Source organism: Daphnia magna, linkage group LG2 (genome assembly GCF_020631705.1).
Source record: "Daphnia magna isolate NIES linkage group LG2, ASM2063170v1.1, whole genome shotgun sequence".
Classification (NCBI taxonomy): Eukaryota; Metazoa; Arthropoda; class Branchiopoda; order Diplostraca; family Daphniidae; genus Daphnia; species Daphnia magna.
Window position 1 is genome coordinate 268,880 of NC_059183.1, and position 26,827 is coordinate 295,706.

At 42.9% G+C, this 26,827-nt stretch overlaps 2 protein-coding genes across 4 annotated transcripts; both read right to left on the minus strand.

Annotated features, from left to right (window-relative positions):
• Positions 1-41: 41 nt before the first annotated feature.
• LOC116915343 (nuclear pore complex protein DDB_G0274915) lies at positions 42-10,554 on the minus strand. The gene is given in 4 exon segments (XM_032920435.2): positions 42-743; positions 745-5,035; positions 5,379-5,573; positions 10,261-10,554. Coding segments are annotated over 3 exon segments (4,788 nt in total). The 5' UTR covers positions 5,560-5,573; positions 10,261-10,554; the 3' UTR covers positions 42-427.
• Positions 10,555-16,931: 6,377 nt separating this feature from the next.
• Positions 16,932-19,659, minus strand: LOC123469806. 3 transcript variants are annotated; one of them, XM_045169135.1, is made up of 4 exons: positions 19,153-19,659; positions 18,820-18,988; positions 18,505-18,727; positions 16,932-18,354 (listed from the first exon to the last, which is right to left on the minus strand). In XM_045169135.1, exons 3-4 carry the CDS (start codon positions 18,596-18,598, stop codon positions 17,255-17,257), a joined length of 1,194 nt encoding a protein of 397 aa, XP_045025070.1. In that variant the 5' UTR covers positions 18,599-18,727; positions 18,820-18,988; positions 19,153-19,659; the 3' UTR covers positions 16,932-17,254. The 3 variants fall into 3 exon arrangements, with proteins under 3 accessions (XP_045025070.1, XP_045025069.1, XP_045025071.1); XM_045169134.1 differs by having other exon boundaries at positions 18,505-18,730; positions 19,153-19,658; XM_045169136.1 differs by having other exon boundaries at positions 16,932-18,351; positions 18,505-18,730; positions 19,153-19,654.
• Between the last annotated feature and the right edge of the window lie 7,168 nt (positions 19,660-26,827).

The window sequence follows — 26,827 nt, forward strand, 5'->3', positions numbered from 1 at the left end:
GCAAAGGAAAATGGCTGCGGAAAGGAATGAAATCGTTGGAATGAATTCGAAATACGATGGGGTTTATTCGATATGAAAGCGAAAAGACATGCATATAGTTCAGAGCAGTCCGTCGGTCATCAAGTCACTAAAAATCTATGGAAAAATATAATGAATGAAACAACAGGTATCACGAATGATTGGATGGTGTCGGATATCATGTGGGTGAGATTAGGGGCGTATTAATGTACAGGTATAAATATCAGACTTTTTTTTTTTTTTAATAAATATATGCACAACAGTCTTTAGATATACGTCTAATATTGGGGGAAAGGGTTTTAGCCGGGCTGTGCAAGGGGTTAAGGGCGAACCTAATTATCAAGTGAAGGAGAGGTACAAGAATAAAAAATGGGCTGTTGTATTTGACGTTGGTGAAAGACGAGTTGGTTTAATGGAATCTTTGATGTGATGATTGCTTGAACTTTTTGCTGCTGATGCTGCGCCTACGTCGCGCTGCCTTTTTGCCATCGTAGTAAGTGGAAGTCGAAGGTCCGTAAACGTCCTCCGAATTCAACGGTCCTGGATCGTGAAAAGCGTCGTCCGAATTGGACGAAAACAAATCACGATACAAGGTCGAATAATGATCGACGTCCGTGTCAGAGTAATCTGGATTGACTCCACCGCCAGAGCGGTACAAGTCTTCGACGGTCGTGCTGTGATACGTCGGATGATTCGGCGGGACGGCTGGATAACCGTCGTCGTTCATAAGGCACGTCTTCATCCAGATCCTTGTAATGATTGGGAGGTGGTTCTCCATAGGTCGGTTTCTTTTGTGCGTAACCGGACGTTTTCTTCTTTTTAGCTGGATATTGATTCTTAATCTTCTTCTTTTTCTCCTTATTTTTGGTCGGCCCGTAGGCACCTGTACGTCTCTTTTTCTTGGCCACCACCAATGGAACCCAGATGGGCAACGTTAAAGCCAAAATGCCAGCCGAGGCCAATCCGAGAGTGTAGAAAAGAGCAAACGGATCGACTGACGAGGCCGATGTGGAGCTGGTCGTAACGCCTGCCCCGCTTACTGTACCGTCACTGGATGCGGAGGAACCGGACGATGCGGACGAGCTGCTGCCAGATGGCGCGAACAAGAAATTGGCCAGATTGGAAACAGCGGGCACCGAGTCCGGCTGATTTCCTGCCTCTGCATCGACGACTACTGCGTCAGACGATTCGTTGGTGTCCTCATCCGTTTCAGCTTCAGCCGATTCCATTTGCAGCGGAGAAAAGATGGAACTCGGCGTCACGTCGTAAGGATTGATGATGACCACGTCCGTCGACGTGTTGACGAAATGGAGTCCTCCAATCGGTCGTTTGGTCGACACCAAGCCGGACGCATCCATTTCCAGTTGTGACACCAAATTGTCTAATGTAGTGTCCAGTTCCTCCGAAGAGACGCCTGTCGTCGAAACAGGACGGCTGGTACTCGACGTGCTACTGTAACTACCAAACAATTGGTTGACGTCACTCGTCTCACCCACCGCGTTGGTGGTCGTCGGTCGGCCGGTTGACTGCTGAGGTAGCGGACTAGTCAGTGCAGCTCCTTTGACTATTCCAGCTAAAATGTTGTTCTTATCGACGGTGGCAGACACGAGCGAGGAATCCGCCGTCAAAGTGCTCAAATCCTGCAGCGGCGGAGTCGTCACAGCGCTGGGAACTTTGGTGTATTTCGACATGTTGGCATTGGACACGTCAACGGGTGGAGGGACCGCTGGTTTCTGCCGAGGGGGAGCGGTGAAACTGGCCATGGTCAGCAACGAAGACGGTCGTCCGGCTTGGGGTTTGGATGGCGGCGACACGGATGCCGACGGTCGGTTTCCAAATTGCGAAGTGGGTTTGAGTTTGAGCGGCGGCGCAACAGGACGAGTCGCAGACTGCGAATTTAAATTGAACGTGGGCGTCGTTGGTCGGCTTGCGGATGGACTACTGGATTGGGAATTGAGACTCGACGTCGTTGGGCGGGTTGAAGTACTGGACTGTGACTGGAAAATCGGCGATGTTGGTCTTGTTCCTGGTGGAAATGTGGTGATGGACGAAGAGGACGTGGGCAGGATTGTAGACTGCGAGGTGGACTGGAAGGTGGTCGTTGGAGCGGCCGATGATGAAGACGGCCGAGTGGCCGGTTGGGTAGGAAATGTCGAAGTCGTAGATGATGATGCCGGCCGGAGCGTATTGGTCGTACCAGATCCAACAAAAAGTCCATTTTCAAAAGGATCGCTAAACCATTGCGATGATGGCCTACCGGTGCTGGTTGGTTTCGTTTCCGCCAATCCGGCAGTGATTGACGACGCGGTTGAGGTAATCCGCGAGGGCACGTCTTTAGAGACAAAGAACGTAATACCCGATTCGTCTTCGTGGAACTGAAGTGGCGGCGAAACTTGTTCGTTAGACATTTGATCGTTGCCATCGTTTACATCGCCAATGTCGTAATCGTACGACTGCGTGGACGTCGTTGTGCCTTGACTCGGGAACCTGGAAAGAACAGGCGGGGCTGGCTGAACCGGCGGGGCTCTGATGGCCACGTAAGTGACTGGACTGTTGGTGACTCTTTCGTTAGTGTTGGTCCAATTGGGCATGATCGGATCTGCCGCGAAGAGGCTAAGAGTGCTTCCACTTCCGATGGGTGGTATTCGAGTAGCTCCTATAGTTGGCTTGGTCGTGGTGGAGCCACTGGTCTTCGTAGTGTTGACGATAGACGCCGCTTTGACGAAGAAAATGTTCTCTCTGTGTTCCGGTCCATCCACGTCTTCTCTATGTTCCGGCCCATCAACATCCTCTCTGTTTTGCGGTCCATCCATATCCATGTCCTCTCTGTTTTGCGGTCCATCTGCCGGTGGAATGCCATTGTTCTTGTTATTGCCGTTCATCATCATCGCTTGGACGAAATTGGCCACTATGTCGAAATCATCGCCGGATGGGGAAGTGTCGGGTAGGATGTGAATATGCGGCGTCACTGGTTCTTGGTATGTCGTTGCTACATTCTCCTCTGATTGCGTCTCCTTTTCTTCATAGTCGGCCGCTTCGGTCGCCGTGCTACCTGACGAAGAGGTGGATGGCCCAACGTTGTCCGTGTCGTCGTATTCCACAATCTCCCTGTTTTCCACCATGTCCTCTAATGCGCTGGCCGCCGAGTAGAATAAAGGCGAATCGTTTTCGTTGTTGTTGCTGTTCTGCGTCGGAGGATCCTCTTCTTCATAGTAAATCGGACGGTTAACAGTAGATGGCGCTACCGTGGTTGTAGACGGGATGGCGGTCGAGTCGGCGGCAACTGGAGGATTGTTGGGCCGTTGGAATTGAAACCACAACGGTCGATTGGTGCTGGCCAATTTGTTGGGATCGGTCGTGTGAGGCGGAATCCCAGCCGCTGCTTCCTGGTCGCGATTTTTCCAATTATCGATAGATTCCTGCAACGATTCTTTGCTGACATTCATGTAGCGTTTGCCCATCAAAAGAGCCAGCACTTGAGCGTCTTGTATGGCCCGTCTGCGGTCATCGATACCGACGAATTTCGGGTTGGCCTGCCATTCCTCCTCGAATTGTTCATACTCCATCGAGCGCTTCTTTCTACGACGGCCGAGCTGCGCCATGGCTGGCAGCCAAGCGTTGACTGTGCTGGCCAAACCCGCTAGTATCGGAATGGCGACGAAGCCAATGGTTCGGATTTGATTCCTGACGGCGCTAGTCGCTTTGTTTGTCATGGCGCTTATCGCTCCCGGAGCTCTGACCTTAAGCGGCCTGTTTTCCGGTTTCGGAGTGGCTCGCACCTTAGCGCCGGTTTCAGCAACCTTGTTAACATCAAGGATCTCTATCTTGGCTGGTTTGTCGGCTGCATTCGTAAAGTACGGCCCGCTTGCTAATTGAACCATGCCAGCGTTGCGATCGGGGTGCTCTTGTTTATAACCGGCCGTGTTAACTGATTGCTGTTTAGGCAGTTCATCAGCGTCATAGCTGCGCAAATAATATTTTTCCATGGCCATCAACGGTCTGTCTGTTGAAACATATCCGTGCGTTGGCACTTCGGTCAAGTAAAACCCGTTGAGTTGCTGTTGCGTCGTAGCAACTTGACCGACGACGTGCGGACCGTCATGCGGTTGGGCCTCGTCATGTTTCTCGTCCTGGTTGTGCGGATGCGGTGGAGTCATCGTCAGAGTTGAGCCTGTATTGCGATTTCTTTGCGATTCTCTGAGAGCTTCGATGTAAGAGTCTTCGTCGATGGAAGTATCGGGTGTTCTGGCCTTTTCGTTTGGATTCACCGGAACGATTACGTTGACGACGTTGACGCTGAGGACGTTAACAATGACAACGTTGATGATGACAGGTCGATCCTCAGCTTGGACGCTGCCGTTGTTTCGTCTTTCAACGAGCGCCAAGTCCACGCCTTCGCCCGTTTGCATCAGATTGCGAAGACGGGCGAGGATTTGCGGTACTTCATCCTCTGAATCGACTTGCGCTTTGACGACATTGACCAAAATCTGTCGACCTTCGTCCGTGCTTTGTTTGTCCATGACGCGGAAAATGGTTTCCTTGATGGTGGTGTCGGGCTTATCGACGACATCGACCACTTTGGGCACCAGATCTCTCAGCCAATTGACATCGGGTGCAATGAAAGCAGATTTCAGAGTTTTTTCCTTCTGAATGACGATGTTGAAGACAGAATTGGTTTGATCGTCCTCGTCAACGCTGCGTGGCGTTATGGTCCTTGTTGGTGGAGGTGAAGGAGTCGATAGCGAGGATGTGTTGGATGTGGTTGTGCTGGAGGCATGCTGTGCGTGATCTTGGAAGGAGGTGAATAGAAGGTTGACATTGTCGATGATATGAATTTCAGGTGGTGATTTGGGGCCAGTCGGGTGTTGGTTGTGGGCACGGATATCGGGCGGCTTTGCTGGTTCCCCTTTACTCCACCATCCGCCATACCTGAACTCTGTTGCTCCGTCGTTGTTCCCGTCATCTCGGCCGGCACTCGCCAAACTATCAGCGTCCAATAGGCCAGCCAATGCACCAGCTAAACATCAAATACGTATCCTTTAATTAATTAAGATGTCAACAAAATGAAGATAGTGCCATCAGCTTGATGAGATGGATAAGATTCTTTTTACAAGCATCTTTTTACAGAATTATATGTCCATGATCGCTTTAAAAAAATCAACGGTAAATGACTTTGAACGATGAAAGGAATTGAGTGTTCGTCCTTGAGCACTTTTATGCTGCAGGGTCATTAGGTTTGATTCATTTTCCATCTTGTTGAATTGGAGTTTTGTGGTCATCTCACACAGAGCCTCAATTTCCTTTCTACAAGTCTAACAGTGGCTCTATATTATTTTTTAACGTCTCTATAAATGCGTTACCATCTTGCTGTTGAGGCGTTGGGGCCGACGTGACCATCTGGGGCCAGAGGCCGGACACGAGGAAAACGAGGGCCAGCGCAATCGTCAGTCGGTACGACATCGTTTTTCGTTTTGCACCAATTGCTAATGTGGATGACGATCTTGATGATGCTTTTATCACCGCCGTTGCATCACGGAACATTATTCCGACTGTAACTGTGAAAAAAAAGCAACGAAACAGAAAGCTATTAGAATAAAACGTGGACCGATGACGAAACTATTCAATAATTAGAAGCAAAAAACAAGCGGATTGTGGCTTGTACGACAAGACTTGCTTGCCAGATGGTTAGTTGCCGTAATTAAGAAGCTGCTGCATCAGTAATCTTAAGAATGTTCACCCTACACTTGTGAAGTCACAAGGAAATTAAAAGCAAAAGAGGAAAAATGAAAAAAAACGTGGAACAATAACAGAGTCATCATTTTTTTAAAGAGCAACTGAGAAGAAGAAAAGGGATGAAACCATGAAGGTCCTTTGCCTCTGCTTGGCTCTAACGGCTGTTGGTTTCTCAATAAAATCTGTGCATCTCCCAGGAAAAAAAGAAGAAAAATCAACGACCAGCCACTGGAGGAAAAAGAATATAAGAACGGACGCAATGACGCATTACAAAGTAACTTCAAGGGGCCGGATGTGCACCAGTGGAATGACGTAAATCGACGACGCTACACAACTGGACACCCAGCAACATCTAAAATAATTTTTTTTTTTAAAGGATATAGCGGGCACGCTCCTTTTACCTCCTTACAGGATCTTAATTAGAAGACATAATGCGGATAACGACCATCGCCTTATCCGTGACAGCAAGTCGACGTTTTAACGGACAAATCAAAAGGTAGAAATCAAACAATAAAACAGTTGAAAAAAACACGAAAAACAGTTGCTTTTCTTCTTTCCTGTTAGGTCCAGCCGGCTTTTTGAATAAATTCAATACAAACAATAATGGCTGTACTATTTCGGGATACTGTGTGTTTATTACACCGCTACTATATACACCGACTGTATAGCAACAGGAGGCAGTCGGGCGAAGGTACACGAACGTCACACTGTTCTTTTTTTCTATGTAACCCTTTTCCTTTTTTGAGTGAAGGATTTGCTCTTGGTTCGTCCCGTTAAAGATATATAACTGTTTTTTATTTGTTGTCATTTCACTTACCCAACACAATTTGGCTGTGACTCGTCCCTTCGGCCAGCCGGTAACGAACGTGATTGACTCTTGTTTTATTCTCTTTGGGGTTGTAATGCTAGTTTAACAAAAGATAAGCTAACAAGTCGGACATAACTTCAGCTCTCTGTATAGTGGAAACCTCTTTGCGTTACTCTGAATTCATAGAATGCGATAGGACAAACAAAGTTGCACCTGAACGTGTTACACGTTTCAAGAAAAAAAAGACGTGAGCTAAAGATCACGAGGGAGTATAACAAACAAAACAAACGGAACGCGCACAGAGAGCTGAGAGACTGAAAGTGCCATCGAGCAACCAGCTGTTTATATAGATATTTTGTTTGCTCTAGCCAGAAAACACCTCACAACACGATGTTGCATGTGCATACCGTAAATTCACCAGTTGGTGGGCGGTTTCTGTTCCAAAGAAGTCCGCCCACTGAACGGCAGTTGTATCTACTACACGCGCCAAACCATCAAGTCAATTAGCAAAATAAAAGGGTAACACGTTTTATGGTGGGAATCAAAATGAAAGCTGATCTTGCAATATCCTAATAATCTTTCTAGAGCATTTGATGTGAAGAAATCTGAACAAATGCCTAATAGGAATGACTTCAATCGTATTCGAACGCGGCTGAAGCGCTACCGTAAACAAGGTGGATTTGTACAGATGTAAAACTATGGAGATGCTGCTTTGATTTCCACCATCTTTTTGTTTTTTTTTTTCTCCGAATGTCTTTGAGAGGAAGGGGCCAGATATAAAGGTAAGAACGAAAGAAGAGCTTGTGAACACAACAGCGACAGACTAGTGAAAACAAGTCAGGCGATAGAACGCGCTTTGTGTTACGTATAAACTGTTTTCGTTTAATTGAAAAAAAAAAATCGGAAGGGAAAATGATCAAATAATTACTATCGTCCGTTTACGAGGACTGAAGCGCATGGTCGGCCATTTGGCTGGACAGTGGGTCTCTATGAGAAAAGAGAAAATTGAATGCAGCGTATGTGTACAGTTGCTTCATCGGTTCTGACGGGAATCGGAATATCATTACAATTGTTCGCAAACTTATGTTTATAGTCGAAGTAACAGAAATGTCCATATCTTCAGCTCACTAAACCTTTTCCTGATTTAAAAAAACAAAACAAAAAAACTGGGCGTAACACAACCTTGCTTCTATTGACAAACGATGGGTCAGATTGTTATTGTGCTGGATGGACTATACTCTTTAAGCCGGGGGACCATCCGTCAGTGAATGCTATCGTCACACATGGCCTGTGCCGGTAATAAACTGAAGAAGATCTAGCACTTTCAAATTTGAGTTATTCTACATTTTCCTGATAGATAATAAGCAGGCGGATGCGATTTTCGTTTCCCATAAAAAAAGGACGTAATGCAAAAAGAGCAACATTTTATTGCAGAAGAACGTCATAAAAAAAATGAGGCAAACCCGTTATGTATGGAAGGCCTATAACCCAAATGAACTAATATTCATATTATTCTAGTCTATAGCGATTTGGCGTCGAGAAGAAACAAAACTAAAACCCCCCAAACAAGTATAGTCTACAACCTGCTATTGCTTCAAGGGGATCCTTTCTTAAGTTTTTAATTTCATGTTGTTATTCAATTTTTACATGAACGCGTTTTAAACTTTTGGACGAGGGCAGCAGGTTCTCTATATACTGAACACTGGCCGCGTGAATATATTTTCTTTTCCCCCTTCGCTACCGGCAATGGATGCAACGCTCCATTGATTAGCACCTGCTTAACTTCTCCTGAAGCCAAGACAAGTTATCATGGCCGTATATGCAACCCAAAAGTTTGCTGGCTGGTATACCGTTACATCCTCTCCATGTACTCAGTGCAGCGTGTGAATCACCTTTGCGTTGCCTAGTTACAGCAGGATTGCGAGGAAAGCTCACTTATTCTTGTCAGAGTGCGTCCAATACAGAAATAAGTACTTTTTTAGCCTATAAATATGTTGGCCAAAGTCTGTTTTTGAAATCACGATATCCTCATTATTGAGCTCGGAATAACAAGTCCGACTGCCAACTTTTACTGGTAGAGCGAAAGCATATCGCAGGCTATTATGCATAAATAATCATTTTAAGTATGACAGGCAAATCGTGTTGTGCCGTTAGGCCATTGCTGTACACGTGATGGCACAGACAGGCGAGAGCATCACGCAAGTCATCAGACATGGCGGGGAATATTCCCTCCGGAAGGATGCGGAAGCGTGAGATCCCCTGGCGTGCAACTGACAAATCATTCGTTGCTCCTGTTAGGTCATAATTAATGTTTTTGCCAGTGCAGAATCTACAAGGCGGCCTTACACAAAGTGAGATTTTCTTTGATAGGGAAATTGCAGATTTTTCTTTTTCTTTATTTTTTTGACTATTTCTAAACATTCCCAGGATGGAATCTTCTGCTTTCTCGCGGTTAATATAATAGTAGACTAGTAAATTCTACCACAGAATAGACAGTCATCCATTTCATTCGGTATGTTCTTCCGGTCTCGACGAGAGGAAAAGGAAGAAAGGGACAACAAACCCACTATAGACAATATGCCATCTGACAGACAAATGACAAAGCCGCATAACTTGGCCACCTGCTCAAAATTACTATACATATACTACATATAAGGTTGCTTGAACGCGTACCTCAGCTGACAGCCCTATATAGACACAGGCTGTACACATTGTTTGACTTTATTGGAGACATCTTTGTCATCTTTTGGGGGGGCCATTCGGCATCAAGGAACTTTTGTTTTTGGTGCTAGTGAACTGTCCGATATGGAAAGCCTTCCACTTAATCGATGTTATAATTCGCATTATACCCTCATAATGTCGTCCATCAATCAAAGTGAATTATTCAATCGCTATAGAAACAAACAAAGGCAAAAACACAGCGTAACATTAGTGTCATGTCGATGAACAGTGACGAGAACAATTTCGAGAATAAGACGACAAGTCCTCTCGGTTTCGACAACTACACCGCAGACCGGCCTCCCAACACATTCGTTCGTGGAGCAACGGCCGTTACACGGAAACGCTGCATCTAAAATTTGTGAGATTATACATGAGTATATCCCTTTCGTTGGGTCGTCAACGTCCATTTTGACGGTTAGCCAACAGCAGAGAAAAAAACTGGTTGCTCACAAAATCTTTGCCCACAGCAAAGGCGGCCACCGCATTTTCCCTTTTTTTTTTGTCTTTCTCACAACGCCAAGACTCACGATGAAGGTCTGTGTACAGTTAGAATGATGGTATACAAAGCTTGCTAAAGGCAAAGGCATTAGCTTTTCAGTTTCATTGACGTGGAAGAGTTTTCACACAGAAACAATGGAGACGAGTGGCTTTATCTTTGACATAATGAACGCAGATATTCGTTGTCTTAAACAATACACGCCTACAGCAATTTCGAATGTCGTACTATGTTGGCAAAGTTTAGAGAAAGAAAGAAACTAACCGAACCTCATCAGACTGCTGGTTAAACGATAGAGCTTTTAAGAACACAATGGTCGGTCGTCTAAGAGCTGTCAAACGACGTGAAGCGTGTCGTTTTGTTTGCTATACCAGCACAAGCAATGTACGTATATAACGCACCTGTTTGTATATGCAAGTATATCAAAACTAAACAAAAGTCAAAAATAAAACAGACAAAATGTGGTGATTGGAAAATGACTTACCGCAGACTGTCTTCACGAAAATAGTAGCGCCAAAGCGATAGACTTTAGACTTGTGTTCAAATAGAGGCCAGAGAGAACATGCAAGATTTATAGCGGTGAGTTATATTTAACGGTTCCGGAAATAACGAGAGCGTCGTTTCGCGTGGAAGACGTAAACAAGCAAACTTCACAGTTTTTGGTTTCCTCAATTCGAGTGATTTCAACTGGTGTTGACGTGCGTTTGTATATCGACTGGCAGGTCTGTACCAAGGCACAGCACGCGGGAGTTTGATCCGATCGGTCGGAATCGAATGCAACTACTGAGCCCTAGATTCACGCCGTTAGCCAAAGATATATCTTGGATGAGGATGATGTCTGTTGCGAGTAGGTGGAGCCAAGGTATGAAATCAAGCTGCATACATCGAAAGGCGCGCCAGCCCGAAATATCACCGTTGTCGTAAATACCTCACGCCATACGTTGGCTGTCGTATAAGAAGAAACGCTTCAGGGTATCAAGAGCCGCGTTCAACGCACCATCATTTTCTCGTTCACGCTAAATAGTATAATGTCACCACCGTCTGATGCTATTCATCTTCATGCGCGTTCTAGTTTATTTCTAGCGTGATATATGCTGCTGTTCAATTATAAGCTGTAATGCAGATCGTTAGGCTATATACTTTCCGCCACTTAACGAAATGGAAGCGATGCTGTATATATACTTTGTCCTGTTTCGAATCGTGGGCAAAACAAGTGGCAGACCAACGACTTGGACTGGGTTCTTTTGGTGCGATCGAATATTTGTCACATCGACGCCGATGACGTTATGTGGATGACTTTTGGTGGGAATGCGAACGTGGGCAATACGATGCCGATAATTAATTAATATGACATAGAAGGAGAGCGGTATCTTACGGGCCCTATTCATTCAGCAAGGGCAAAAAGGAAGTCATAACTTACCTGCACACTCCTGCTGAGTGAAACAATCAACAACAAATGTCACCTATAAGATAAATCATTGAACAAGACTACCGGCCCAATAGCCCAGAATCATTTGGCTGTTGTCCACGTCCTGGATGAAGACTTGCCTTCCAGCGGGTGGATGGACAATCATGTGGCGAACAGTTTCGACCTAAAAGTTCAATTTTGGCTATACCTGATGCCCCAGGTTGGGCTACAGCATTTTTGCTCAGCCCAAAAAATGCGCTGATTTGCACATTTATCTAGAGCCGGAAGGATCATTAGTATAAGCTGTAACATTCCACACTCTGTCTTTATGGTAATAATCACGTCTGCTATACGTTGGTGCGATGTGTTGTGTATACCGTTACACCGGAAAGGAGGAAGCTATACATATAGCCATCTGTCATACTAATTGTATATAGCAGTCAACAGTCTATCATTTGTGTACTCTTTTACCTGTTGTAAGCGTTGTGGCATGGCAGCAGTGCGGATGCAAATTACATGTTGCTCGACTATGACGAGATGCTTTTCGGAACAGATCCGTGTAATGTGCTGCTGGTGTGAATATCGTCAACTCTGCAACAGAAAGAAATGAAAAGGTAGTAGCAAAGTTGGATGTGGCCATTGACACTATACATCGTCAAGAAGACGAGGAAGAACTATATACTCGAGTGTAATCCATCATTCGCTATTTTGACAGGTGGATTGGTGAAAGTCGGCCGTCTTTTCCCTTTTCGACTATATTCACACGAATGTTAAGTGGAAGTCAAATAATATCAGTCGATGGCGAGACGGACCACTGATGAGACACTTCCGAACAAAGCCAAACATCTCGCAACGATAGCGTGTTCTTCTCGTTATGCTCTGATGCATGTCATGGCTTTTTTCTTGGTTTTCTCGAGAAGAAAACTATTGAAACCCGTAGAATAATTGCACCACCGCTTGTGTGAATGTAACAATGGTCAGCGGCTCTAAACGGTGGATGCCACGGGAACATATTCACCTGTTAAAGCGGACGTACCGCATCACTGATGGTTCAGCGCCAATCGATTCTTGGAATACATTTATTGCATTAGTGATTATTAAACCCATCTCACTCACATTAAATGTAGACCAATTTCAGCTATATACAGAAAAGAGATCGTTAAAAAGGTCTTTAAAAAAAAAGAGCCCAAAGGAAATAAAACTTTTAAAAAGAAAACAGATCTAAGAAGAGGTGATCGAGTGAGCTAACATTCAATAACACACAGACTAAATATACGTACTGTTATAGGCTAATCACGTATTTACTCGCGCAATTGGTGAGACAAAAAAACACACACACCTCAGATGGCTTATGGGTAGTGAAATCATTTGGGGTTTTTACCTGGGATGCCATTTCTTTATTTAACGATCATAAACCGCTATAGGCTTCGGAAATATAATTGTACAAGTCACCTATCGATGGTGTCTCCGTTAATGTTGTTCCACATGATCAGAAAGCAAGGAACAAGAGGATGAACTTTTAAAAGATGCGGACCAGCATCTCGTGATGTGTGTTTACTGTTTTTAGCTGAACACATCGGATAACGGTGGCATACACCAGCCTTTACATCGAAAATGTTGCCTCACAGCTATGGGCTAGTAAGATCACTAACGGGATTTTTAGGTGTTCTTTTTGTATATACTTTATACAATAGGACCCATGGATGTTACTGGAATGTATGTGAAATCAAAGGCACTGCTATTTGAAGCTTTATTTTGTTAAGTATTCAAATTTTAAAATAAACACATGAATTAAAGATTGCCAGCATATGGTTATGGTAATCATTTGAAATCACAGTTATATATATTGATGTATAGTATAGGTCTAGCCTATAATGACTGTTGTATTGGATTGACTCGGATCTCGTCCCAATCACTCAAAATCGTTGGCAAATATAACGGGTTTGTTCTTCATCATCATTTGTCTTTGCTCGCCAACTGCGCTGCTGTCAAAAAGACAAAAGAGATGACGTAATAAAATAAACGCCTCATCATCTTGCATATATTTTTATTAGAATAGATATGGGTCAATAGGACGTCTCTGCATTTGTACATTAAACCTGAATATCTAACTTTGTTTTAAATATTATAAACATAAATAGTACAGATTAAAAGAACGCTGGACTATAACTATTGTCTTTTTCAAGTTGCTGCTGTTAAAAGCAAACAAAAACAAATGGCCACTTGTTCTCCAACCAAAATAAAAGTCTCTAATCTTTCGACGCTGCCAGAGCCCACGCAAAAACGGGATAACCAGAGCTGTGACGTCAATGGGCCAAGAAAACTAACGTATTCGACTCCATCAGCCAAAGGAAGAACTGAATTTGTGATGAGAGTGTGTAAGAAACAACTCGATGATGTTGACTACGGTGAAGATTTTCACGACGCATTAGGCAGCTGTTATTATTGCCATTTGCTGTGTGATGAAGAAATCGCTGATGGTGTTCTTCCTCAACTCATTTGACAGCAGATCCCTGTCGATGTATTGAAATGACTATGAACATTTAAACTAATTGTGCACTCAACAATAACACAAAACTCAAAAGTGCTGTTCTTTTCAGACAGACTGGGGAAAGTTTAAACTGCTGGTATACTGACATCAACAACCTTCAAAGAGCTACGTATGTAAACATGGGTCCTGTCAATTGCTGTTGAAGGGACAGCAGGTGCAGGACCGCTTTGAAATGTGGACGGACCAGCTTGTCAAACTGAATTGCAGGGCAGGGGCTTTGAGTTGAAGTGCTTTTGTGTTGTGCAAGGAATTAAGCAATGCCACCTTTGTTTTTTAACTTTTCGCTTTGTATATGCTTATTAGCGTATAAAATACCATCCGTTAGTTGGACGCAAAGAATTTGGTTAACCATTCGCGGTCTGTGTGTACTGATACCGCAAAAACAAACATTCATTCGCAAAGAAAAACGGTAGAAAAAAGAATGACTAAATTACGCAGTACCAGCACGCTGATTAGACCCTTAAGCAAAACATGATTTTTCGTTTTTCATTTCAAAAAGATTTCTTTCTAGATCTGCATTCCCGTACGCCTTGCTGGTTGCTCGCCCTCGTTACTCGCCTTTGTTCAAACGCTAACCTGGCACAAGTGATAATCGCAGATAAGAGCGGACGTAGAGGCACTTTAGTTTCCATATTACCATCCGCTAACGGTACTATACATGCGTATTCACAGTATATGTTTGAGGAAAAAGAGAAGTAACAAGATTAGACTACCAAGTGTACCGCAGCCATGACGGGCTGTTCTGCTGAACAATTTTATTAATGGTATTACGGTCCCACCTTTTCTGAAGATGAAGTCATTATACCTGTATTGGGGATGCACTGCTTCAAACTGCCCTACACCATTTCACATGTATTGGTGTAGATGAACGAAGGACATGGCCTAGTTGCTATTTCGGTTTGCAAATGTATTTCACTTGTGCTACATCTTGGATCTAAAAGCTTGTCTCACTGGGATCAACTATAGATCCCTAATATATGTAGATCGCAAGGGCTGTTTCAAAAAGTGTTTTCTTTCCTGATGAACGTGAACTTTTACTATTAAAAAAATAGATATTATTGGCTGAGTGATGTCAAAATTTACATGTAAATGGCATCCGTCCTATAACCTAGATCGGTATGGCAACAGGTGTTGACATAAATGCGCATCATCTCTGTAGGCTGTAATGCATTCTTCCTAAAAAAGATATGTCTTTAAAGAAGAAGCATATTTCTTGTAGCTATCCTTAAGATAGAAACATTTCAGGTTAAAGTTATATCTGTAGGTATAGACTTTTGTCATTTGCGCAGCTGTAGAAACGAAGGTCCATCAAAGCGCAGGAAACAATTCCGTGCTTATGTTTGCATTGTGGAAACAAAAGAAAAGTTCGTTTATTCTTATTTTATTCTGATGAATTAACGAAACGACATGGAGCCAAACATGCAGAGCTTACTCGTACCGTTGGATTCTCAAACCTCAGCTGTAATCTTCAGTTGGTGAGGTAACAACAAAAGCCCATAAGCAACGGAGGTCTAAACCAGAAATGTGGTGGCCACTTGACAAAAAAAAATATTGATATTTTAGCCAGCAACTGTCGAACAAAACTACCGTGAAATGCAACTAAAGTTAAACCACAACGGTGCACAAAACGTCACTAAGAGCCTTTTAGCAAAGAAATACGTAAATAACTGATACTCAGCAACGGCATGTTTTTGAATTCTGTTAACATCTCGTGGCTTTACGAGTTAGTTTTCAATTTAAGTCGGGACAGGTATTTTAGCGTTTCAAAATAACCTTATAGCGCACCCACTTTGTTTGTTTTTTGCCTTTATTTCTTAAACTATGATCACAAATAAAAAAATTTATAGGTCTATTATATAAATCCCAAATAAGGGTTATTTAAAATATTTCAAAAATGGATGATTTGATGAGAAAAATAATTAGATTTAACAAATCAGTACCCTATTTTGAGTATCACGTGTAAGTTTCAGCTAATTCCAAGAGATGTCGTTTTTTGCAGATTTTGACAAAAATGGTAAGGGTATAGCCTTCCCACTTTTTCATTTTTGACCAAATTTCAAATTTTGCTTTAAATACGTGATTTCGATTCAGAATTGAATGAAAAATACGGAAATCAAGTTCATTTTTTCATTGGCCTTATAGTTTTTGAACTAAACGTAAAAAACCAAAGATTTTGTTGGGACACTAACAGCATTTTGTTATATTTTATTTCAAAATCCGTTGATTTAACAAGAAATCAATGACAGATTTGAAATCAGCGTTCAATTTGAATTATACGGTGTGTTTTTTGTCGAATTCCAAGAGATGTCGTTTTTTGCAGATTTTGACAAAAGTGGTAAGGGTATAGCCTTCCCACTTTTTCAATTTTGGCCAAATTCTAAATTTTGCTTAAAATACATGATTTCAATTCAGAATTAAATAAAAATCACGGAAATCAAGTTTATTTTTCCAATGGCCTTATAGTTTTTGAACTAGACGTAACTAAACGTAAAAAAACAAAGTTGCTGCGCTATAACAGCATGTCATTTTCGTTTAAAAAAAAAACGGATGGTATAACGAGAAAACCAATAACTTAATCGAAATCAGTGTTCAATTTTGATAATACTGTGTCATTTTTTTTTCTCCAATACTATCGGGAACTTTGCGAACACCGGGAGCCATTGAGTTCCAAGATTCCACAAGGACAACCCGGAATGCAATAACTTAGCCCTTAACTGTGTCCTACAAATTTCATTGGCTTTTTCGGATCCTTGATTAGACGTTCACGCGCTATGTCAACACCCATCTTCTTCGTATACCTAAAAAGGGACCGTAGGTCACGAAACTTTCGTCAAAAGTCAAAGCGAAAATAGCAGTACAAAAAGCGGCTTTGATTTTTCTTTCCCTTTTTCCATCCAACTGCAAAAGAACGAATGTTAACTGCCACCTGGCGACCACTGAAGAATTCGCTTCGGATAAATCGTTCGGGTGCGGGATTCGTTACACGCTCAGTTACCTGTAAGTCGGTCTTTCCTAAATTTTTAGTGCTTTATACTCGTGATCCATCACGCGGGATCTACGAAACTGCTTCACGTGACTACGCCCAGATTTATTTTCATGCATTTTCAATGTAATTTCCTCACCTTAGTTTACGCAACCTTCCTGAAAAGCTGCCGATGTTCGGTGTGGCAAATGCTGGATCTTGGCAACAAAGAAAAAGCCTTTGATTTTATGTTTATTTGAAGCAAATGTTAGGAAAAATTAAATATTCAAAGCGTTAACCTTAGCACGGTTTCTGGTCCACGGAAATCGTACAAAGCACAATAAGTACACGAGCATCAAGAAATCAAAAGTGCAGAGGACGACCTTGCAGGTTTTTTAAAACGAAGGTTAAAGTCATGCACACGTCATCCGTTGACTGAATGCACAGCCAACGAACCTTACGCAGTGAGGTAATACAAGCTATTGATTTAACACCACAATAAACAAAAAGGGCGAGGGATTTGATAATACACGCAATAATAATAATAATAATACGTTTTATTGCTTTTTCTTTTGCAATCTCCTTCTAATGGAATTCTTATGCGCGGCTTTCAAGAAAAAATTGCTTATAGGACCGTAGACGCTTTTCGATTTGAGCGGTCCTGGATCGCTCAATTGCTCGTCCGATTTCGGCCACAACGAATTGCTGAAAAAAGCAGAATAGGGTCCGAGATGCAAACCGACATCGGCCGGAATATCTGGACTGCCATCAGCAAAGTGGTACATCTCAGCAATACCTGCGCTTGGGGGCTGGGTCACCCCGAAGCCCTCTTCGTAATGACTGTATGGTAATTTTTCATTTTCTTGCTGTTGGTAATAGATTTCCGGTTGCTTAATTGTTTGATTAGCAGGGATTAGCGGTGCTGCTTTCTTCCTGTTGAGCGGATAGAGTTTCTTCCTTAACGGGCCAAGCGCGTGGCGTCTCTTGGCGACCACAAACGGAACCCAAAGTGGCAAAGTCAAGGCAAAGACGCTGACGGCCGCCAACCCGTAACTGAAGAGAATAACGAAAGGGTTCGCAATCGACGTGGAAGATACTGAACCGCCAAGTATTCCTCCACTGCTGAAATTGTCGCTGCTGGACGACGAGCTGGATGAAGAAGCGGCAGACGACGGGCTGCTGTCCGATTGAGGAAACAACAAGTTGGCTAAATTAGAGACAGCAGGCACCGAACTCGGTTGATTCTCTTCAACGGCTTCGACGAACTCGTCGTCGTCCTCAGCTTCGACAGCCTCAACGGGCGGTGGGGCGTCGACGATGACGACATCTGTGTCTGTGTTCATGAAATTGATATCGGGAAGCAATCCGGCAGTTGACACTAAACCGGTTGTCAGATCCGTTTGCAGTTGGGACAACAAATCATTGATTGTTGAATCCAGCTCCTCTTGGTCTGTTAGGACGCTGTGCTGGACGACAGCCTCCGATATTGGCGAAGGCTCTTGAACTAGGGAACTAGTCACGATACCGTGACCGTGAGTGTATTTATGTGTCGTGTCGACATCATCGGTGGGTGGTGGATATTTCCGTTCCGTCCAATCATCGGCTAAATTGCTGTCAGCTTCTAATTTCAAACTGTCTTCGTTTTGTCCAACATCTGCTGCCGAAAACATGCAAACATTAAGAAGAACTGAAATGTGAGAGATATCAAAATTGCAAACGACTCGTGTGTTATTAACATTTGCTTTGAAAGTAATTTTTCTATACACTGTATAGGCATTATAAAATGTGTAAACGTTTTTGTGTATACCTCTTTGTTGGCGAATGGGTGCCGCGGAGACCATCTGTGGTCCGGACACGGACAACAACAGGACAACGACAATCGTCGCTATTAACGACACCATTTTTGTACGGAACCTCTTGCCGGAGAGACGTTGACGATCTCAACAACGTGTCGTCGTGTCGTATTTGACTTTGTGTTGATCTTAAGTTTATTTTTTTGGTGGCTAAAATGTTGACATCGTATCCCGTTTCTTCTGCAAAACAAAGGACTAGAGGTCATTTAATTGTTTCAATCAAACAAAAAATTAAAGCTGCAACAGTTTGGGCTATTGTGACACTATACCTGAAATACAAAAGCGGAATCAGCAGTCAGTGGACTTTTTTCTTTCGTTTTCTTCGTTTCTTGGTTTGCCCAGCTGAGTCTGCAAAACAATCGACAGCTGCAATCACGTGATGTTGTTGTCAATTGCACCTTACGGTGCTCGTTCACGATACTGTATACACCGATGTACCTTATAGCACCAAGAAAAAGAAAGTCTGATAGAGTCAGTAACTGTCCTTTCAGTTAAGTTAGGAATTTCTTTTTACTTTTTTTTTTCTTTTCTTACTGAATAATTTGTTTCGCTTGATCCCCTAATTAGGACATAACTGTTTGGTTCTGAAAAGAAAAACTTACCCAACACGGCTGCTGGATGCGGTTTAATTCCGGTTCTCCCCGTAGTCCTTGAAAAATGAGCAATCCACCAGAAGGATCTCTTAATGTCTTCGTCTTCGTCTCTGATGTTTCTCTATAATTATCTTGTGTAATTACAGATGGCTGCAACGTCTTTTCGTGTATACGGGAAGGTGGACAGCAAAAGATTTAATCGCTCGAGTGAAAAAAAAAAAAGTAGAGCTGATGCAACAGAACAATCTAACAAAGATCACTTTTTTCCCCCGTCTTCCGCCTTCCAAACACTTCTTTGTTGTTGTTTTTCTTTGGAGAAAAGCCGACGAAAGAACAATGTGGATTTGCGCTCTAGTCAGGCCACTCTTTTTCAATCAAAAGGGGGCCGAGAGGCAGTGCGATGATGAAGCAAAAGGAGAGCCGTAACGAACGATTAGCGCCAGAGATAAGACACTGAAAGACTGAAATGGCTAGCTAGCGGCTCGTCACTTTTATACAGTGGGTTAAACAAAACAAACAGAAAAAAAAAAAAAAAATAGCGGGAGAAAGTCGTGCCTCTTTATTCGGTTGGTGTAAGAGAGGACCGCCTCACCAGCGCATTACACACTCTAGCGCGCTAAACATTGTCCGGCACTGCTGGCCAAAACGGCCAATTGCACACGTGTGTACAATTGAAGATGTTGTGGGATACTGGGTCAGCGGAACGTTCCACTATAGTATAGGCCTATGTCCAATGCAATACTTACATCTACTATAGATGACCACGGTATAATCATAAATATTACAAGTCATAAAACGAAACGACAATGGTACACGGTGCGGCGACTTCTTGCTCAACGAGACGTATCTCAATCCCAAAGACAAGCCATGCGTTTCTTTGCATGTATAAGAAATATAAGAGCGTCATTTCTATATATATATATATAGAACCTGTATAGATAGGGCTGATGTTAATCTTGTAAAACAAGAGGGCGAAATGGGGACGACGAGTGCAAAAAATAAAGTAATTGAATAGACAAAAATAGCAGCAGCAAGATATCCAAGAAGGAAAAGGATGCAAGTGGTAAAAAAATTGTGCTGTAAATGTTAAATAAAAAATCTAGATCATGCATCAGGGCACCAAATTTTCGATCTTCACTTCCTTCCACGATCCCCCCATACCATTAAATATTTTCGTTTGTTGGATTTTAGAATAGCAGAGAGAAAAATAGATTCGCTGATGGCTGTTGTTGAACGCATCCTACCTGCAGCATAGGTATATTTAAACAATTGTTGGATCATTGGCGCCATTGATAGTGTTCCTTTCCCTCATTCACACCGCTTGCAGACATCGGCACATGCCATAACAGAAACGCAAAGGGTTACATAAAGAATAGTGTGAAACTGTGCGTACTAATTTTTGTTACACGACATTTCCTATAAATAAACCGCTCTAATGATTAGCGCTCAAATAGCCTGGTTTAATCGAATAAGCTGCTTTCAATGCCACTATTAGAATACGGCCTAATGTTGTACGTGTTTTAGTCTCACAATTGCTGCCCAATTAATGCTAACAAACCCGTTCCACTTCCTATTGTGTTTTAATTCTTCGACAATTTCCCTGAAAGTACAAACACTCGGTTCACGTTCGATATATTACAACAGGTGTAGGGTGGTGTAAGGTCCTCCTTTCGAGACACAAGTAAACAACGTCTATCTCTGTATATGAACAATTCCTTCTTTCTTGTTTTCTATTTGGCGAATGGATAATATTAACGTTACAATACCGTTGTACACAGTAACCCCTTACGTCTGTCGTTAACGACAACCCGATTTCTCATACATTGTGAGCTTGCAAACTATTGGTGCTTTGGATATTTCAAACATATTTCCACCATATGGCCATTTTGTTACCTAAATTGCAAGAGATACTGTTTCAGTGGATTTCACGGTGGGTGTTCTGAAAGCAATAAAGAATATCAGGGCTGCCGAGGATTTTCGTCTTATGATTATTACGCAAAATTTAGCAATAGAAAAGGAAAACAGCGTTTTTGCACTTCCTCCTCAGTTCTTTTGGAGTAGCACGAATAATAAGCTGAAGAACTCACTGGCAGCATCAGAATTCGCCAGCAATATAGTATAACTTTATACAGTGTTGTGAAACCTCTTCGCCCAGCATGACAGTGTTGACACACTTATCCTGATGCACGACTATATTTCAGCTGAAATATAGAATATTGTGATGGCCAACGGAAAAAGAATTCACCAGTTATGTGCTTTTTAAAACCAAAATAAAGCGATAGAGTCATCACGACAAGCCCTTCTGGAGCCATTACCATATATAAGTCCGAATTTGTATGTCAGAATTTTATGCGTTAATCGGCATAATTGAATCGCAAATGGACATCTAGTGACTTCCGTTTGCTGGATAACTTTTGCACGCTTTATACGATCAAATATTTAACGAATTTTTTCGTACTCTAAATTCCATGTCCATGACATTTGCAACAACCAAACAACAACAAATCACCGTTTCACTCGCTACTTTCAGTTTACTCACCGAAAGTAACAGCAATTTACTGTTGCATCGTTCTTTCCGGTCTGATTATAGTTGTTCATCAGGTGGCACATCTATACCTTAGCATCAGCACATCTATAGAATTCAACCTGTCAAATGGCAGGTTGATCAATGTGGGAAGGCATTTTTTTCGCAGACAGCAACATTCATTCAACTTCTTATAAAGCGAGAGTTTAACGTACAACTATAGATCAATCATCATTTCAGCAGCTGTTTTGAATCCAATCCAATATCTTAAATCTTACCTGGCGAGGAAAATGCACCCCGGGAATTGCGTTGGCAGGCAAAAACTTAAAAAATCAATTAAAAAGTACACACGAAACAAATGTATGTATATGTCTAAACAAATAGTTTTTTTTCTTCTTCAATGAAATAAATAAGCAGCCATGTCAAAGCCTTAAAGTATTGGTGATAGCGTATCCGGGGTATACATAAATAAATGCGCCAGCGAAGTCTAATGATTATACATTGAAGACATGGTAGTGAAGTTAGTGGAAAGAATTAATCGCGTGTGTAATTAGCATCACAATCGGGAGCTTCTTGGGTGTTATAGTACCAGGACTATTGTTTATCGTCGACGACGAGCTGCTGCTTTTCTGTCAAAGTAATTGGTGTGCTCAGGTCCATACAAATCCTCAGAATTCAACGGTCCTGGGTTATTGAATGAATCATCCGACGGCGTCAGCTGGTGTAACAAAGTGGAATAGGAATGAAATTCCGCGTCATTGTTGGTTGACCCTATCGGGAAGATAAACGGACTACGACGACTAAATGAATTGCGGCGTTTCTTCATCCTGGCAACGACAAACGGAACCCAAATGGGCAACGTCAAAACAAAAATGCCGATGGCAGCCAATCCGATGGTGTAGATCAAAGGGAATGGATCGACGGATACGGCGGATGTATCCCCACCAGTTACGCCTCCGCTGCTAATGGAACTGCTTGATGAAGATGAGCTGGACGATGATGGATTACTGCCGGAAGAGGCAACCAGAAGATGAGCCAAGTTGGAGACGACAGGAATGGAATCCGGCTGATTGCCTTCGGCGGCTTCGATGATGACCGCATCGGATGAGTCTGGCGATTCCGCGGTAGTTTCATTTGAACTGCCGCCTTCTGCCACGACAGCTTCCACTTGAAGCGGAGCTATGATGATGTCCGTCATCAATGATTCTAAATCATCTAACGCTAAATCTATTTCATCTTCAAAGACACCTGTTGTTAAGACAGGCCCGTCGAGGCTTGCAATTAGAGAATCAACAGGTGAAATGTTCTCGCCTGTTTCGAGAACATCGTGATCACCAATTAGATTTGATGTAGACGACGATGGATTGGGGGCTGTTCCGTTGATAAAACCGGCCAGGATGTTCTGATTATCAACGACGTCTGATACGAGCGAAGACTCTCCTAAAGACGGATTATTGATTAACGGTTCATTGGGGACAATAACACCGTGACCGTGAGTGTAAGGCGACAGATCGTTCGACTGTGACACGATACCGTGAGCGACAGTGTCCTTAACTGAACTCGACCCAGGAACGGATGCAACGACGATACCGTGGCCATGAGTGAACTTTGAATGATCGACATGTGCAGGGCCTCCTTTATTTAACAGGGTATCTTTGACGTTTTGCGTATCATCCGAAGATGATTTTTGGGTAAGAAATGAGGATGTGATTAAATTACTGTCACTTTTATCCAGTAAGTTTTCGTTGCGTTCAATGTCATCTGCTTCTCGACTCACCGTTCCCTTTTGGTTTCTGCTGGACAACTTGAAATAGAACCAGGGCAGTACGCGCTTCAGTTTCGTAGTTTTCAAGTTCTGAAACTTGGAACTAGCCAATCGTTTATCGGATGAATGCGCAAAAGTCTTTTTAGAATTGGGTGACAACTTTTGGAACCGAAATCGTAAAGGCCGGTTATTGGTGCTGGACATTTTGTGAGCGCCATTCGTTGATTGCCGCTTTTTGATGTCGTCTTTGTTGTTATTCTCCTCGTCAGACACGGAGCGTTTCTTCCTGCGACCCACTGCATTTACAGCCGGCAACCATGTGTGGATTCTGTTTGTCAAACTGTTCAACTTGTTGACCGTAGATCCGACGTTGCTCATTCCGTTTCTAAAGACGCTAGCAGCCCTGTTTTTAATCTGTTCCATCGATTCGGGTAATTTGATTAAAATCTGATGCTTGTGTTTGGTCGCGATCCGGTTCGTTTGCTGCTCGTCGCTCTTGTTTTCTATCAGCTGCACGGTCTTGATGTCGTTGCGTTTTGGGTTCATTACATTCGCCAAGTTGGCTGATGAGTATGTTGAGTACGCTAAATTAGCAGATGCGGCATTGTTATTTGAACGTTTGACTAATCGGACAAATTGGGTACTAGCATCGGATTCGATCAACTCCTCCGAGTGTTCCTCCTCTTCTGATTGCTCCTCCTCCGCTGATTGTTCTTCATCGATCGATTGTTCTACATCTGTAACGTCTTTTTCGTCGAACGTTGGTGGTTTTTTTGGTTTCAAATAATTTTTCTCCATCGCTGTTAACGGTCTGCTCGTCGACGCGTATTCATACTTTGGTGTTTCAGGATGGAAATGTGTGTGCACGTGATGGTCTGCACCTTGAACGATTCCATGTGAACTGCTCTCGTGAGGATTTGCATGCGGATGATGGAATGTTGGAGCAGAGCCTTTTCTGCGACTGTCCCGCGAATGTTTCAGAGCCTCCAAGTAAGAATCTTCGGTGAAAGCAACATCGGGTGCCCTGGACTGTCGTTGCAATCGTCTTTGATGTGTAACATCAATGACATCGTCTTGTTCGTATGTTGGGGTTGAGGAAACTACAGGCGAATTAAGGCCGGACGTGATGAACAGAACCAGCAAAACAGTCGCCACTAGCGACGACATCCTTCTAGTCGCTTCGGCTCACAGCGGCCTATGATGTCAATACAAGGAATCTTGGCGGAGAATGCAGAAGAAGCACGACCGAGTGTACAGAGGAGACTGAGGGACTACAAAGAGCGAGCTTACTAGACTTGTATAAATAGTTTTTCTTTTCCGTAACGAAAATTGGTTGAGCAAATGTCCTATAGCGTAAAAATGATGGTCGTTTTCTCTTCGTCTCAATAGGAAATCCAGTTTCCCATTGGGTGGGATGTTTTGTCTTGGGCTGCGAAACAAAACGATGTGTTACGTGCCCACAAAATCGTCTCCTTATAGTCTCACTATTGTCCACGTTCCAAACCAAATTATATCAGCCGTTTCTTATATCATATAACGCGAAGAAGATGAAAGCGCACCGTCAGCTGTTTTGCTTGCTACCACTCTACTTATTACTGATAGTTAATAGCTGCCGATGGTTGCTGGTAGTATGGCAATGTTCTCCTTACAGAGAAACGCTATACCAACGGAAATGGGTGCAAATTCCTATAACTAGATCACGGAATATTTATCATGTAATGTGACACCATCTTCCTACTAGCCAGCAGTTTTATTCAAAATATTTAGTTTCTATATTGCGTCAACACAAAACCGTGACATGCGACTAATTTAACGACGTTATATCATTCATTTCTAAAGCCGCTCGTTATCATTTTCTATCTCGATATTAGGTCACTGGCACGTTGAACTGCACAGGATATAGAGCTTCTATATATATAGATATCCGTATATACAATCAAAGATGTAGTATTTAACAAACACATCAAATCACCAAGGAGTCTGGCGGGCAGGCCGCTTGTTTAACGAGCTGTGAATTGTTTAAATAGCCGCACTTTCATCTCTGTAAGAGATGAGAATTTCGTCTTCCTTTGTACGCGTTCGCCATGGAACTCCGATAGGACCACAATTTGAAACGGAAAAAAAAGAAAACAGAAGAAACAAAAAGCCGACAAAAGGACATCACTATTCGTTGTGCGTAAAAGGCTTTCACGCACCGCAGCGAACGAAACGTTTGTCCGTTCATATTTCAAGAAAAATTTCTATCAAGCCGATCTCACAAGATGACCCAGTATACAAGTTTTCACCTCCACACAATTTCCACATTAATATACTAACAGGCTTGTCCCACTTCCTGTGCTGTCTTTTCACTATTTCCCTAACTTTTACCAAATTCATTGAAATTTTTGATTAGCGTGTGATATTGCTGCAGCCTGTTGTATATTCGGCCAACTTTCAAATTGCCTTTTAGGGACTTGGATGTCATCACTTGACCGCTCGTGATAACTTGGCAAATCAGGTTGTCAACGTTATTCAATTGGCTATTAGTGCGTTAGACGTATGAAAAAGAGGTTGCGGGTATCGAAGAGGATCATTGCTCGATGATTAGCTGCCTGCCCCACCTTGTTGGAGGTAGAAGACTAACGAACAACCTACAAGCTACCACTTCTCCACCAAGTTAGCGAATCGATCTTTATATTGCAGTGAACGGCACTACTAGATCGAGTGTTGCGTCTGTAAACGTGTTGAGTTGTTGTGTAAGGTGTCATACGTGTAGTTTGGTTTTTGTGGTTGTGCCTGCATGTCATTTTATATTTATGGATGCCATTGGCATATCCATCGGCGTTGCATAATCCAGCGATGAGTATCTGAAGATGTGGTGAGTAGAATCCGATACGAAGATGTCGAATGTAGAATCCGTTGCGAAGATGTCGAATGTAGAATCCGTTGCGACGATGTTGAGCGTTGTCTTGTTCCGATGAAGTGATGGGATGACGCAACACATAAGCACATTTGGCAATTGGAGGAACAGTAGAGAAATCGGGAGGTGGCGGGAATCGAACACGGAGCGACAGATTACAATGGGAGGGCTATAACCACTGTGCCAGGACCGCACATCCCAATCCAAACTTCCTTCAATTGTCATCTGCTTATCAAAATGGTAGCAACTGTTCAAATTTTAATGTGCGTAAGTGTGGCATGATGCTATAGTGGGTGAATGCTAGGCTATTACCCTGGGTTCGAATCCCGACAAATGCGTTTATTTTGACCGTTGAAGTAATGCTAAATGATACCTTTACGGCACCTGAGAAATTGAGTCAAACAGCCTAGATTCTTTATTTCTCCTTTATGGGCAGACCCACCACAATCCCTTAATGTTTGTATTCACGTTTGATTAGAAGCCGATAAAGTAGAAC